This window comes from Vanellus vanellus (genome assembly GCF_965231255.1).
Source record: "Vanellus vanellus genome assembly, contig: HAP1_SCAFFOLD_137, whole genome shotgun sequence".
NCBI classification, from domain to species: Eukaryota; Metazoa; Chordata; class Aves; order Charadriiformes; family Charadriidae; genus Vanellus; species Vanellus vanellus.
In genome coordinates this window covers 99,489-111,539 of record NW_028126925.1, presented here as the reverse complement: position 1 = coordinate 111,539, position 12,051 = coordinate 99,489, and the positions used below count along the sequence as shown (strand labels likewise).

Below are 12,051 nucleotides of genomic sequence, written 5' to 3'. Positions count from 1 at the left end.
TCAACCTCAAGATGCAGTAGGGAGAGCCGCTTGCTCTCGCACCTTGCACAGACCCTAACATTTCAAAGCCCTCGCTAACCTCTTCCGCAGACTCTGTGCCGGCAGCATCTTCGCTGACGGAAGCCGCCGGGCGTTTGGTTGCCTTGGTCGGCAACTGCAGCACTGCAGAAACTTCAACTTTCTCTTTCTGCTCAGAGATGGAATAATCTAAAAAACAAAGACAGGCCGTATAAGAACAGGATAGAAAACCAACAGGTACATTGCGAATACAGACAGGAGGGAGCACACAGCTTGGATTTAAGATACTCTTTCTGCTGACAGGCGCGGGCTCAGCGCCAGAGACCTGGGCTATCTCCTGCTGGCAGTAAAAGTATTGGGCCCTGCCACAGTCACCGCAGAGAACGTCCGTCATCTATAGGGCTAAGCCCTACCGGACACCCTCAAGCCATTGGCTACAGGCATAGAGAGCCACAAGGCAAGAAGCCAACAGCTTGAAAAGCCACCGTTTCAGGAACAATGCCAGAGCACAAAAGCCAGACTTTTCCAAGGGACACGAAACCTCAGAAAAATCGGGCATATTCAGTACTTGTGTAATGTGCGATACCTGATTTTTGCTTTTTCGGCGGAGTCTCGTCATCATCATCATCCACAACTATGCAAACGCTGAGGAAAGAACACACACAACAGTGTTTTGCAACCCTAGGGAAGCTCCCAGCAGGCTGACTTCCCTTCACAGGGCCCAAACTTCCCAAGTTACTTTTCCTATCCCAAAGGTCTCCCCCTCCAAGCGCCCCTGGGATCATCTCAGGCACATACACCTAACTGCAGCCCTCCTCAACACCCCCCAACCTCTCCCAGCCAACGACCGCTCGCAGAGAGCTAATGATCCCGCTGCAGCACATTAGGCCTCTTTGGCTCATTCCGTTAATGCTTCCCAACATTTTACCTTTCTTCCTATCGCCAACAAATTAAGTTCGTTTCGGAAATCCCTACACTGAGTTGCAAAGAAAAGTCTAAGGAGGACAGGACATAAAAGGTGGGAAAGCAACTCGGGCATACACCCACTTCAATCACTTTGTCCTTTGGGAATGGAGCACACAGGTTGGTCCGAGGTGGGTTTTTTCCTCTCTTTGCCCCCCCAAATGTCAGGACAGCCGGATCCTTTGAAGAACTCTTTGGTCTTTCTTACACAAAGGAATTTCTCTTGAACTGTTATGCCCCCGACCCCTGCTGATAGCATTGCTTCTGGCCGGGGAGATGGGGGGGGAGTGGGCGCCGGGGCGATGCCCGGGGGCGGCCCTGAGGCGGCGGGGCGGCTCGCTGCCCTGGGGGGCGGCCTCTTGCGCGGCGGCGGGGCCGGGGGCGGCGAGGAGGGCGCCGAGGGCCCCCCGCAGCCATTAGTGGAGGGGAGGCTGAGGGGGGAGAGAGGGGCGGGGCGGTGGGTGCGCGCGCGCAGGCGCGCCGCCGTCTGTGCTCTGCCTGAGGGAGCCGTTAGCGGCCGCCCGGCCCGCTTCTGCCCCTGCCCTGCGGTGGGGCCGGGCCGGCGCCGTCCCGCCCGTCCCGCCTGGCCCTGCTCTGTCTGGGGGAGGCGCTTGCCCTTCTCCGGAAGCCCCGAGCCGGGCCCCGGCTGGCAGCTGGGCGCCGGGAGGCCGGGGAGTGCCCGGAGGAGGGGAAGAGGCCTTCGGGGAGAGGCCCCCACGGAGGCCGGAGGGGCCCCCCAGAAGCCCTCCAGAGACGGAGGGGCCCCCCAGAAGCCTCCCAGAGAGCGGAGGGGCCCCTCGGAGAGCGGAGAAGCCTTTCGGCGTCCCGCAGGACTGAGGCGAGCGACAGCGGCCGGCGGCGCGGGCTCTCGCGCGCCCCCTCCTGCCTCCTCTGCCCTCGGTGGGTGAGGGAATGCCAATCCCGGGCTTACCGAGCCCTTTCCTGCGCGCTCGCACGGCGCTTTGCGCCCCTCTGGCGCGGAGCTCCGGTAGCCGCATCCGGCTGCGCCATGGCTGCGGCGCGACTGGAAGGACGCGGACTGCGTTCGGCGTTCCACCATGGTGAGCGGCTGTGACGGAGCGGCGCCCGACCGCCGGCCGCGGGCAGCCCCGCTCGAGCCGCTGCTGCGGGGGCCGGCGAGCGTGTGGTGAGTGCTGAGCTGTGTGCTGGGGGGTTGGGCTGGCTCTTGGGGCGCTGCCTTGCTCCTAAGGGGGCTTTGAAATGCGGTGCTCGCCCCTCGTTAACGAGCTGTTTCCTGTGGGGTGGAAATGTGCGGCTGTTGCTGCAGCCCCGTCCTGGAGAGGCTTTTTTTCCAGGGCTGGGAGCGAGAGCGGCGTCCAGGCTGGGCAGGGGAGCCGGGTCTGCTCGTCCTCCAGCTGAGCATTGGTGGTTTGCAGGTAGCATCCGGTTGCACTTGCTGGAATGCAGAGCAGGAGAGAGTTGTGTCGTGGTTTTCCCCTGCAGATGCGGGACACGGGCGGCAAGGTGGCAGCGTGGGGGGAGTGGGGGTAACTGGGAGCCCCCGTCTGCCTCCCAGCCCCATGGTGGTGTCTTGCTGCTGTGCGTGGGTCTGGGGGTGGCCGGGAAGGGTCTGGCATGCTGGGGCCATCACTGACCCTCATTTTCTCTCCCACCATAGAGCTCCTCGGCGGAGCTCTCAGCCAGCTCTCGGCGGAGCTCCCCCAGCCAGCGCCTTCCCACATCAGCACCCTTTAGGTGCCTGTCCCCCCTCTCCAGGAGATCTTTGCTGGGGCACCTTGGGAGAGTGGGCAACCACTACCATGGGATGGTGGGATGGGGACAGCCACCTCCTTTGTCCCCTGTCCAGCTGGTGCCCTGACCCTCTCACTCTTCCATGCCCCCGCAGCTTCCGGAGCAAGAGGTTGTGAACGTGTTCATCGGGACGCAGGCGGTGGGGGCCATCATCGGGAAGAAGGGGCAGCACATCAAGCAGCTGGTGCGGTTTGCGGGTGCCTCCATCAAGGTGAGGAAGGCGCTGCGGGGCTGGTCCTGCGCTTCGTGCCTCAGTTTCCCCTCTGCACTGCCGAGGTCAGGGAATGGGAGTGTGCGGGGAGCAGTTTTGCTCCCCAACTTATCACAGAACGGTTGAGGTTGGAAGGGACCTTGAAGATCATGGAGTCCCACCCCCCTGCCCTGTTCAGGGACACCTCCCCCCAGCCCAGGTTGCTCCAAGCCCCGTCCAACCTGGCCTTGAACACCTCCAGGGCTAGGGCAGCCACAGCTTCTCTGGGCAAGCTGGGCCAGTGATTCACCACCCTCACAGTGAAAAATTTCTTCCTGTTATCTCCTCTAAATGTCCCCTCTTCCACTTTGAAGGCACTCCGCCTCGTCCTGTCACCCCATGCCCTTGTAAAAAGTCTCTCCCCAGCTCTCCTGTACCCGTTGGCATGGGCCCACCTCTCCCGCCTGTGTTTAGTAGAAGGCCAGGCCTGCAGCACCCTGGTTATGAGCCCGGCTCGGGTGGGAGGGGATGCTCCTGCATGGGGGGATTGCCCTGCGTTGTGGGGGGACATGCCACCGAGGGAAGGTCTTGCTGAAGCGGTGGCTGCACTCACGCTCCTTCTCCTCCATACTTCCCCAGATTGCACCGGCAGAAGGTCCCAAGGGCAGCGAGCGCATGGTCATCATCACAGGGCCGCCCGAGGCTCAGTTCAAGGTGCGCTGGGTGGGGGCTGTGGGTGTGGGGGACAGTAAGGGCCAAGTTGAGAGCGTCCCTGTGGTCAGCACTGTGCTGCCAGCCTGGCTTGGCCTCCCTCAGCGCCAGGGGAGCTCTTTGCTGGGTACCGTGGTTTTGATGCTGCTGGACGTGAGGACATTGTGAATGGACTCCTCGGTGCGGGCAAAGCCACCCGCATCCCACCTGGGTTCATCTTCCATAACCTTGTCTCCTGTCCACTCGAGCGGGATGGCGCCCCCCCCCCAAAAAAATTGAGCCTCTCTCAAGGAGCGATGGAGGAAGCACAAGTTAAAAAAACCCAGAAACCTGAAATTAATTAGGGCTTGTCCGGGGTGAAAAGTTGGGAGCGGCGAGATGCTCGGTGGGGGCTCAGGGGTGGGTGGTGGTGGGAGAAACAGTGCCCTGACCCCCAACTCTTGCTTTTCCCTTCTCCTCCCCAAGACTGCACAGTGCAAGATGAGGGAAATGGTCCAGCAGGTGAAGCAGCAGGAGCAGAAACACGCTCCGGGAGCCCCGGCCTCGCAGCACAGCAAGTGATGCTCCTGTCGTGCCGCCCAGCACCGCCTGATGAATGTAACCCCACTGCCGGACAACCCCCTCCAACCTCCTCCACCACCCCCAGCAGGTCAGGGGAGCAAACCAAAGACCCGCCCAGACACACAGCCCCCCATTCCCGCGGCGCTGCGAGGATGCGCAGCTGAGGGGTACGGGGAGGGCTCTCTCCATCCCACAGCCTCCCCCTTCCTCCTCCGTCGCCTCCCGACGCTGTCCCTTTAGTTGGACTAACAGGGGCAGGTTTTGGTACCTCAGCACCTCACGCTTGTGTTTCCCTTTTAGAGATTTTGTGTGCCTTGTAAAACTGAGAGTTGGAGCATTTTTTCATTAATTTTTTTAATAAAAAAGACTGAGTTGGAAAAAACCATGTCGAGCGAGTGCGAGGCGGGAGAAGGAAAGCAATCCCAGGGGTGCTGACGTGCGGAAAGAAACTCCCCAACTCGGGGCGAGTTACAAAGCAGCATGTTTATTGCAGCGCTGGGTGCAAGGGGGATGGCTCCCAACTCGCCCAGGGGCTGGTAAAGCAAGCGTTCCTTTCTGATGCAAAGGCGTACGTATTCATTAGTGTAGGCTGGGAATAGGCACCACTCTGGTCATGATCTGTGGGTTGTTGTGGAGGAAGGCTCCCAGTCTTCCTGCCGGTGTACTTTTCCCCTTTGGCTCAAGAGTGCTGCTGGGGCTGAGCTCTGAGCCGCCAGACCGGTTCTCAGCAGATGGTTACTTCGCGCAGACAATAAGGCCCTGAATAGCCCTTCCTGTTCTCTGGATGGCTCTGGGTGGCTCTGCTCCTCTGCTGCTTCTAAGGTCGGGCTGCCCCAGTGTCATCATTGAGGAGCCTTTTGTCTATCCAGTTCTCACTTGTGGGTGTTCCTGCCCATGTCAGTGCCAGAGCTCTTCCGTAGGCTCCTTCTGCTAGCGGAGAGCCAGGGGCCGTTCCTTCAGGAGAAAGCTTGAGAAATGTTTAAAAAGAGAAAAGGGGGAAAAAAAAAAGGGAAAGGAGGAAAAAAAAAGTGGGAAAAGAAAAAAGAGAAAAAGAAAAAAAGGGGGAAAAAGCAAAAAAGGTCAAAAGAAAAAGGGGTAAAAGAGAAAAAAGGGGGAAGCGAAAACGTATTAAAAAAGAAAGGTAGAAAGGAAAAAAAACCAACCAAACCAAGCAAGGAAAGTGGGAACAGCTGCGGGGCAAGAGGAGGGACAGGAGCTGGGGGGGGGAGGTGGCAGTGCCAGCGCCGACCCCGGGGGCTGTGACACCACGTTTTTGTCCTCTACTGCAAAGTGTTGTGTGAAAAACAACCAACCAAACCCCATCCAAGGACAACATCAAAAACCAAAGAGAAATCTCTGCAGCTCACAGGAGCCTGAGCTTGCTCTCGGTTGCTTTCTTTCCAGTGTCTTGGGGGTGTCACGGCCGAGCTGAGATTGGGGTGTGGTGGTGGTGGGAGTTTGTCCCATGGCTGTGATGGGGGGAGAAGGGGTGGGCGGGGAGTGGGGGATGTGGTGTGGAGTTTTCTTTGGGTGATGGTGTTTTTTTGCCAGGCATCGCTTTACCCAGTGGCTCAGGGAGGTGTTGGCATCACAAAGCCTGCGCTAAAGCGGGGTGGGGGCCTCGCCGCAGTTGGTTAGCAGAGCCAAAGTGGTTATTAATGGTTCTTAAGGGCGCCCTAATTATGCCCGTGTAACTGGGAAGCTCAGATGCCCCCTAAGCACCCCCCCGGTGCTTCTCTAGCCAGGCGAGCGCTGGGCGTCCCCCCCTGCAGGAGAGGAGCGCACCTCCAGGGCGGGTGGAAGGGCATCACCCAAGAGGGAGAGGACCAAGATGGGGCTTGGGTGTCCTTGGGGTGGCCGTGTGGCGGGGTAGGGCTGCTGGGGGCTGCCACGATGAGGGACACCCCCACGCCTTTCTCCATGGCTCCCAGAGCTGTGCTCCCTCCCTCCCTCCCACCCATCCAGTGCCACCGGAGAGGTGGTGTCCCCCCTCCCGGGGCGGGCAGGGGCTGCTGCCACCCCACCTAACACCTCAACGCACCAAACCAGCTTTCAGCAGTCACAGCCACCCGGGCACTGCCAAGGGGGCAGCAGGGGCTCCCCAAAGGGGGCTTACAGAACACAGAGAGCGTCCGTACACCGCTGACCCCTCTCCAGGGGCGGATTTTCGGGATGCTGCTTGCTCATCTCACCACTGAACGACACCTCGATTGCCCCTGCAGCACTGTGTGACCATCGCTTCGCGGCTTCTGTGCTCCGATGCTCCTCCTGGCTCCAATCCTCTTCCTGGGGGATTGTGAGGGAGCGAAAATCCACATCGCTACATCCAACTTTTTTTCAGTTAAATAAAAAAAAAAGAATAAATCACCCTCTCTCATTACCAGGTAGAGGTTCGTTCCATTAAGGCTCTTTTTATGAAAATAAATATTTAAATTCTATAAAGAAATAAATACTTCTCTTTTCACATTAGATAACTCCCTGGAGACAGCAAAAAAAAAAGCACCACCACTGTGCACCAGTGTCCACCAGGGCTTTATACTTTTGTGGCTCTCATGTGCCAGGCCATCGAATCCACACAGTCCAATAAAGTCGGTTGTCCCTCTCCTCCTCCTGGCTGGAGGCAGGGCACCTCTACTGTTGACCGTAGTACCTACGATTATCAGATTGGTTCCTACCTGGTCCGTAGGATCGCCTACCGTAGGTTGGAGCAACCTTCTTCCTGTAAGAATCCTTTCTTCTATCGGCTTCATTTTGCAACTCAAGCACCCGTGCCTGTAGGGCTGAGGTAGGTTCTCCATCCCACTTCTTCATGTCTTCTGCATATTCACAGAGGCAAACCCACAGGATATCTCGCATCAGCTTTGATTTGTCTTGAGTCGGAGGGTGGTTTTTCTCTTGAGTAGGAGGGCGTTTCCTCTTAGCAGCTGCAACATGAGTCTGTACAGGGAAAGCATGGAGTTTTTCCTCCACCTTGGTTAGTTTATCAAACAGTTTATCGGTTTGCTCAACTAATCTCTGGGTCATTTGCTCTATTTTCTCAGTCAGTTTCTCAGTCATTTTCTCGGTGGTCACAGTCAGTTTTCTATGGCTGCCACAGAGAAGGGACCAGAGAGACTGTCTTCATACTGTCGTACCTTCTTAACCCCTCCATTTACAGTTGGTGTGTCAGTATCGGATCCTCCCCAGACCATTGTTGACAATGTGTGGGAATATGTTGATGGTGCACTTTGTACAAACTTTTTGAGCAGAGATCGTTTGCATGGCATTTCATCAGGGTCTACTGTCGCTTGCCCATCACTATAAATCACCTCTCGCACAGGCAGTTCTCTCAGGTACTTCATACCTTTTCCCATGTTGGTCCATTTACTTGGACGGCATTCGATATCGTCCTTGAAGGGATACCTGCGCTTTATGGCTGACACCAGTCGCCTCCAGAGACTGAGAGTGCTTGTCTTTCTCCCAATTTCTTTATCAATCCCCCCATCCTTGGCCAGGTTTCCCAATTGCCTAGCTTCTCTGCCATCTCAGTCTAGGGTATCTGCCCCGCTATCCCAGCATCGGAGCAACTAGGAGACAAGTGTTTCGCCTTCATGACGACTAAAGTCCTTCCTGATACTTCTCAGATCTTTCACGGAGAAGGATTGAACAACTCCCTCTACATCTGAGTCCTCCTGTGGTGAGGCTGCCCCAGAAGGGGCCTCTCCAGCATCTGCTCTAGAAGGACTCTGGCCTTTGTCTGTTTTCAAAGGTCTCTTTCCCTTCTGTGGTCTTGAAGGACCCTCCCCTGGATCTTGTTCAGAACTCTCCCCCAAGCTATGTGACTTGAGGTGGTCTTTGTGGTAAGGGGCAGGGGAAGGAGTTGACCTCCTCTTCCTGCTCCTGGTTCCCGGGGCGGCTTGTACCGATTTTGATGGAGTTGGAGTAGTTTTGGTACTGGTTGTAGTGGCTGCAGTAGGTTGTGCCGGGAGAGGCGGCGGCGTGGCTTGTGCCGCTGCAGGGGGGGGCGCGGCTTGTGCCGGGACGGGCGGCGGAGGGGCCGGTGTTGTTGCGGGGGGGGGGGGCGGCTGCCGGTGGTGCGGGTGCCGGTGCCGGTGCAGGCGGCGGCGGAGGCGCCTGTGCCGTGGCGGTGGGGGGGGCGGCTGCCGGTGGCGCCGGTGCCGTGGGGGAGGCGGCTGCCGGTGGTGCCGTTGCTCCGGGGGGGGGCAGCTGCCGGTGGCCCCGGTGCCGTGGGGGAGGCGGCTGCCGGTGGCGCCGTTGCTCCGGGGGGGGCAGCTGCGGCCGGGCCGGGCGGGGCCGCGGTTCGCGCCGCTGCAGATCGCCGAGCGGCTGCGCGGGTCTGAGTGGCGGCAGCGCACGGTCCCCTCCAGCTCCCCCTGCACAGATGTTTCACAAGAAACCACCCCTGCACCACATTCAGGAGCATCAACAACAAAATCACGATCTTAACAAGGTACCAGTCCTTATCCTCCGAGCCCAGAAGGTTGCCATGCCCCAGCTCTGATGGGGTCACATCAGCATAATTATCAAAGGGCGAAGTAAACATTCCCCAGGTAGAAGAACCCTTTGATCCCTTTGGTCCCTTTTCTACTGAGCATGAGGCAGATGGGATGGAATACCCTGTTGGTCAGTTTTGGGTCACCTGTCCTGTCGCTCCTCCCCGCAGGTGGGACCCCACTATGCTTTTCCGCTTCCGACCCTCCAACGGGGCAAATAACAAAGCTGGTTGGCCGTGGGGGTTATAGCAATGAGTATAAGCAAGAGCCTCTCTGCATCCCATGCCTGGGCATCAGCTGTAAACATTGCTCTTACCGCTCTGAGAGAGTGAACGCTGACGGCACAATAGGCAGTTAATTTCAGTTGGTAGAAGAGGCCCAGCTAAGAAGCCAAGTTACTGAACAAAATTGGTTCTCTTTTACCTCAAACCAGGACACAGGGAGAGTTTCCTTCCATTAAGGCTCTTTTTATTAAAATAAATATTTATATTATATAAAGAAATAAATACTTCTCTTTTCACATTAGATCACTCCCTGGAGGCAGCAAAAAAAGCCAACCCCAAACCAGCCCAAAGGACAGGGGCTTTGGTGAGAAATCAAGAGATGGTAAACGCTTTCTTTCCGTGGTCGTGACAAATCCAGTTTTAGGAATCAAGGAGATGGTAGATATTCCAGAAACAGAGGAAAACTCTCTTTGAGACGGTAGTTCAGCACGTTGTCCTTGGGAAGGTAAGTTGGGCAAACACGACTGTAACCACCACCACGGATGTTTCCCATTTGTCTGTAACGTGGTCGCGTGCGCTGCGAGGCGCGAGCGTGCGGCTCAGCCATGGAAGTTGACGATGTTCCTTCTTCACTCTGCCCTTAACGAGGTCACACCCACCTTTCTGGCTCTTGCTTAAGGTGCGTTAGCTAATTTCAAAGAGAGTTACTGTCTCCAAAATAAGGGGGGGTGGGGGGTGGTGGTGGGGAAATAAACTGTCTTAACCACTACTTCATAACTTGAAGAGGAAAACTTGTGTACCAAAACCCCAGAGTTACTGTCTCCAAAATAAGGGAGGTGGGGGGAATAAACCATCTTAACTTCTCCTTCATAAGCTAAAGAGGAAAACTTGTGTACCAAAACCCCAGAGTTACTGTCTCCAAAATAAGGGAGGTGGGGGGAACAAACCATCTTAACTTCTACTTCATAAGCTAAAGAGGAAAACTTGTGTACCAAAACCCCAGAGTTACTGTCTCCAAAATAAGGGAGGTGGGGGGAATAAACCATCTTAACTTCTACTTCATAACCTAAAGAGGAAAATTCGTCTAAGAAATGTAACTAAAGGTCTAAGAAAACTAACTAAAGGCCTAAGAAAAGTAACTAAGGTCGAAGAAACGTAATCAAAATAAGAACTCTAAGAGTCCACGTGTCACAGCAGCTGTTGGTGGATTATCTCCCACACCATCTTCTTCCGGAAGTATGGCATGTGAGTCTGAAAAGAGAAGAGAAAGAAAAGAGAAATTAAATAATGACGTCACGGTAGAAAGAGGCGGCAAACACGCATAAACGCCCAGCGGAGTCCTTAATAGGAAGTTCCCTTTAGGAACTGTCAACCGTTTGGGTACAACACCCCACGCGGTTCCTAAGAGGGTGACACGACAACCCGACAAAACCAGATTGACTTGACCGCGCGACAGCTTACAAGCACGCTAATAAAAGACCCGTCTAAAACGAAATCAAGAAAAAGAAGCGGTGTCTTGACTGGTCAAAGGGTAGAAGCCATTTCTCCAAAAGATACCGAGCCCAGGTATGCCAAACCCGCTGGCGGCAGTATCTTGCCCAAGAGGAATCTCACCGGCAGCAGCTCCCAAAGGCGGGGATGGAGAACCACAGCTCTGCCCTGCCCAGGCCACCTGGAAGTTCTGATCCCAGCAACTACGCACCGAAACGGGGTACGAAACCTCAGCCCCTGCCCCGGACACAATGAAGAGCTGCTGCCTAACCTCCCTGGCTCCTGTCCCTGGGCGAGAGGGGCTTGGAGGGGTTTATGACCTTCACTCACCTGGCTAAAGTTGAACGGTTTCTCTCTGGCGATGTACTCTGCGTATTTACACATAAAGACGCCGCAGTCGCTTCCATTCAGCTGCTGAGGGATCTCCTAAGGAATGCAAAGAAGATGGAGGATTTCCCTCTGTCTCAAAAGAAAAGCAACTTGGAAGCAGCGCACATTACCCACACCGACACTGCGCTCACCGCACACTCCTGACCCTACTTGCCTAATCCCCGATACCCACTCCCGCCCATGAGGAACAGACCCAGTTCACTGCTCACCATCCCTCCCCTCTGCCTCCCGGACTCGGACACTACGATCCAAATTTTTGGCAGGCCCAGAAGGCGCAGCAGCCCTCCCCCCTGCGAGGTGTCTCAAGGTTCGCACCGCCTCTTTCTTAAGTGACCTTTCTTAAATCCGGTCTTTAGGGACTGCTTTTTACTATCAACTCCTCGAGAAACATCAGCTCAACCCTTTCTTTGCCACGTGCCAGGATCTGGGCCCCAAAGAAGCACTTACAGTTCCCATTTCAAACCCAAGGGGTGCTCACGTACACGTGGCTCCATGCTGTGAAGAGTCCACTCTGAAACATCCAGCTCCAGCTGTCTTTTTTCCCAGCTTTCTTTTTGCAGGTATTGGCTGGTTAAAACAAAAGGAAAAAAAAAAATCCCTTTTCATCTCTGTAATTTAGGCCAACAACAAAATAAAGCGGCTGAAGGATCACAGGAAGACGGACGGCAGGACGGTAAAATGTCAGAGGATCCTCACCGCAGCTGATTTAAGGCTGATTTTGAGGAAAAATCCCAATCTGAAACTTACAAACACGGGGAGAGGCTGTGAGCTAATGGTCAAGAACGAGGCCAACGACTCCATTGCTTCGGAGAGGTCAAAAAGCCCCAAATCACATGTTATCAGAGCACAAAGAGACAAACCAAGCAAGGAACTGTAATGCCGTAATTCCACCGGGTGCCTTCATCCCACATCCTGGGCTCCGACTAACAAAGTCGGCACACGTGTGCCACGGGGCTATGGCGTATTTGGCTGTGCCTCTCACGGGAAGGTGGCAGAATCCAGGCACCCCAGACCCTGGGTGCAGGGGACGCTGTGACAGCAGATAAGCAGTCGATGCCAGACAAGTCGCAGCAAGCAACTCCAAGATTCCTGCTTGGTTATCTACAAGCCACGTGAAAACTGGCAGTCGCCTTACAGGGACTAAATCTAAAACCCCTCTCCTCATTCACACCAGAAAAGCAGTGACGGAGCGGTTACTTACAGCAAAGTCTGACAAATCTTGTCCCCTTTCTGCCCA

The 12,051-nt window shown here is 55.8% G+C and overlaps 1 protein-coding gene across 1 annotated transcript in view; it reads left to right on the top strand.

Moving 5' to 3' along the window:
* Positions 1–11,524, top strand: part of LOC309685635 (acrosin-like) — a gene marked incomplete at both ends in the record, with an annotated part of 196,573 nt that extends 185,049 nt beyond the window's left edge. Inside the window, one exon of the mRNA XM_082501373.1 lies at positions 11,516–11,524. Coding sequence (XP_082357499.1) covers positions 11,516–11,524 — 9 coding nt within the window. The remainder of the gene's footprint in view (positions 1–11,515) is intronic.
* Between the last annotated feature and the right edge of the window lie 527 nt (positions 11,525–12,051).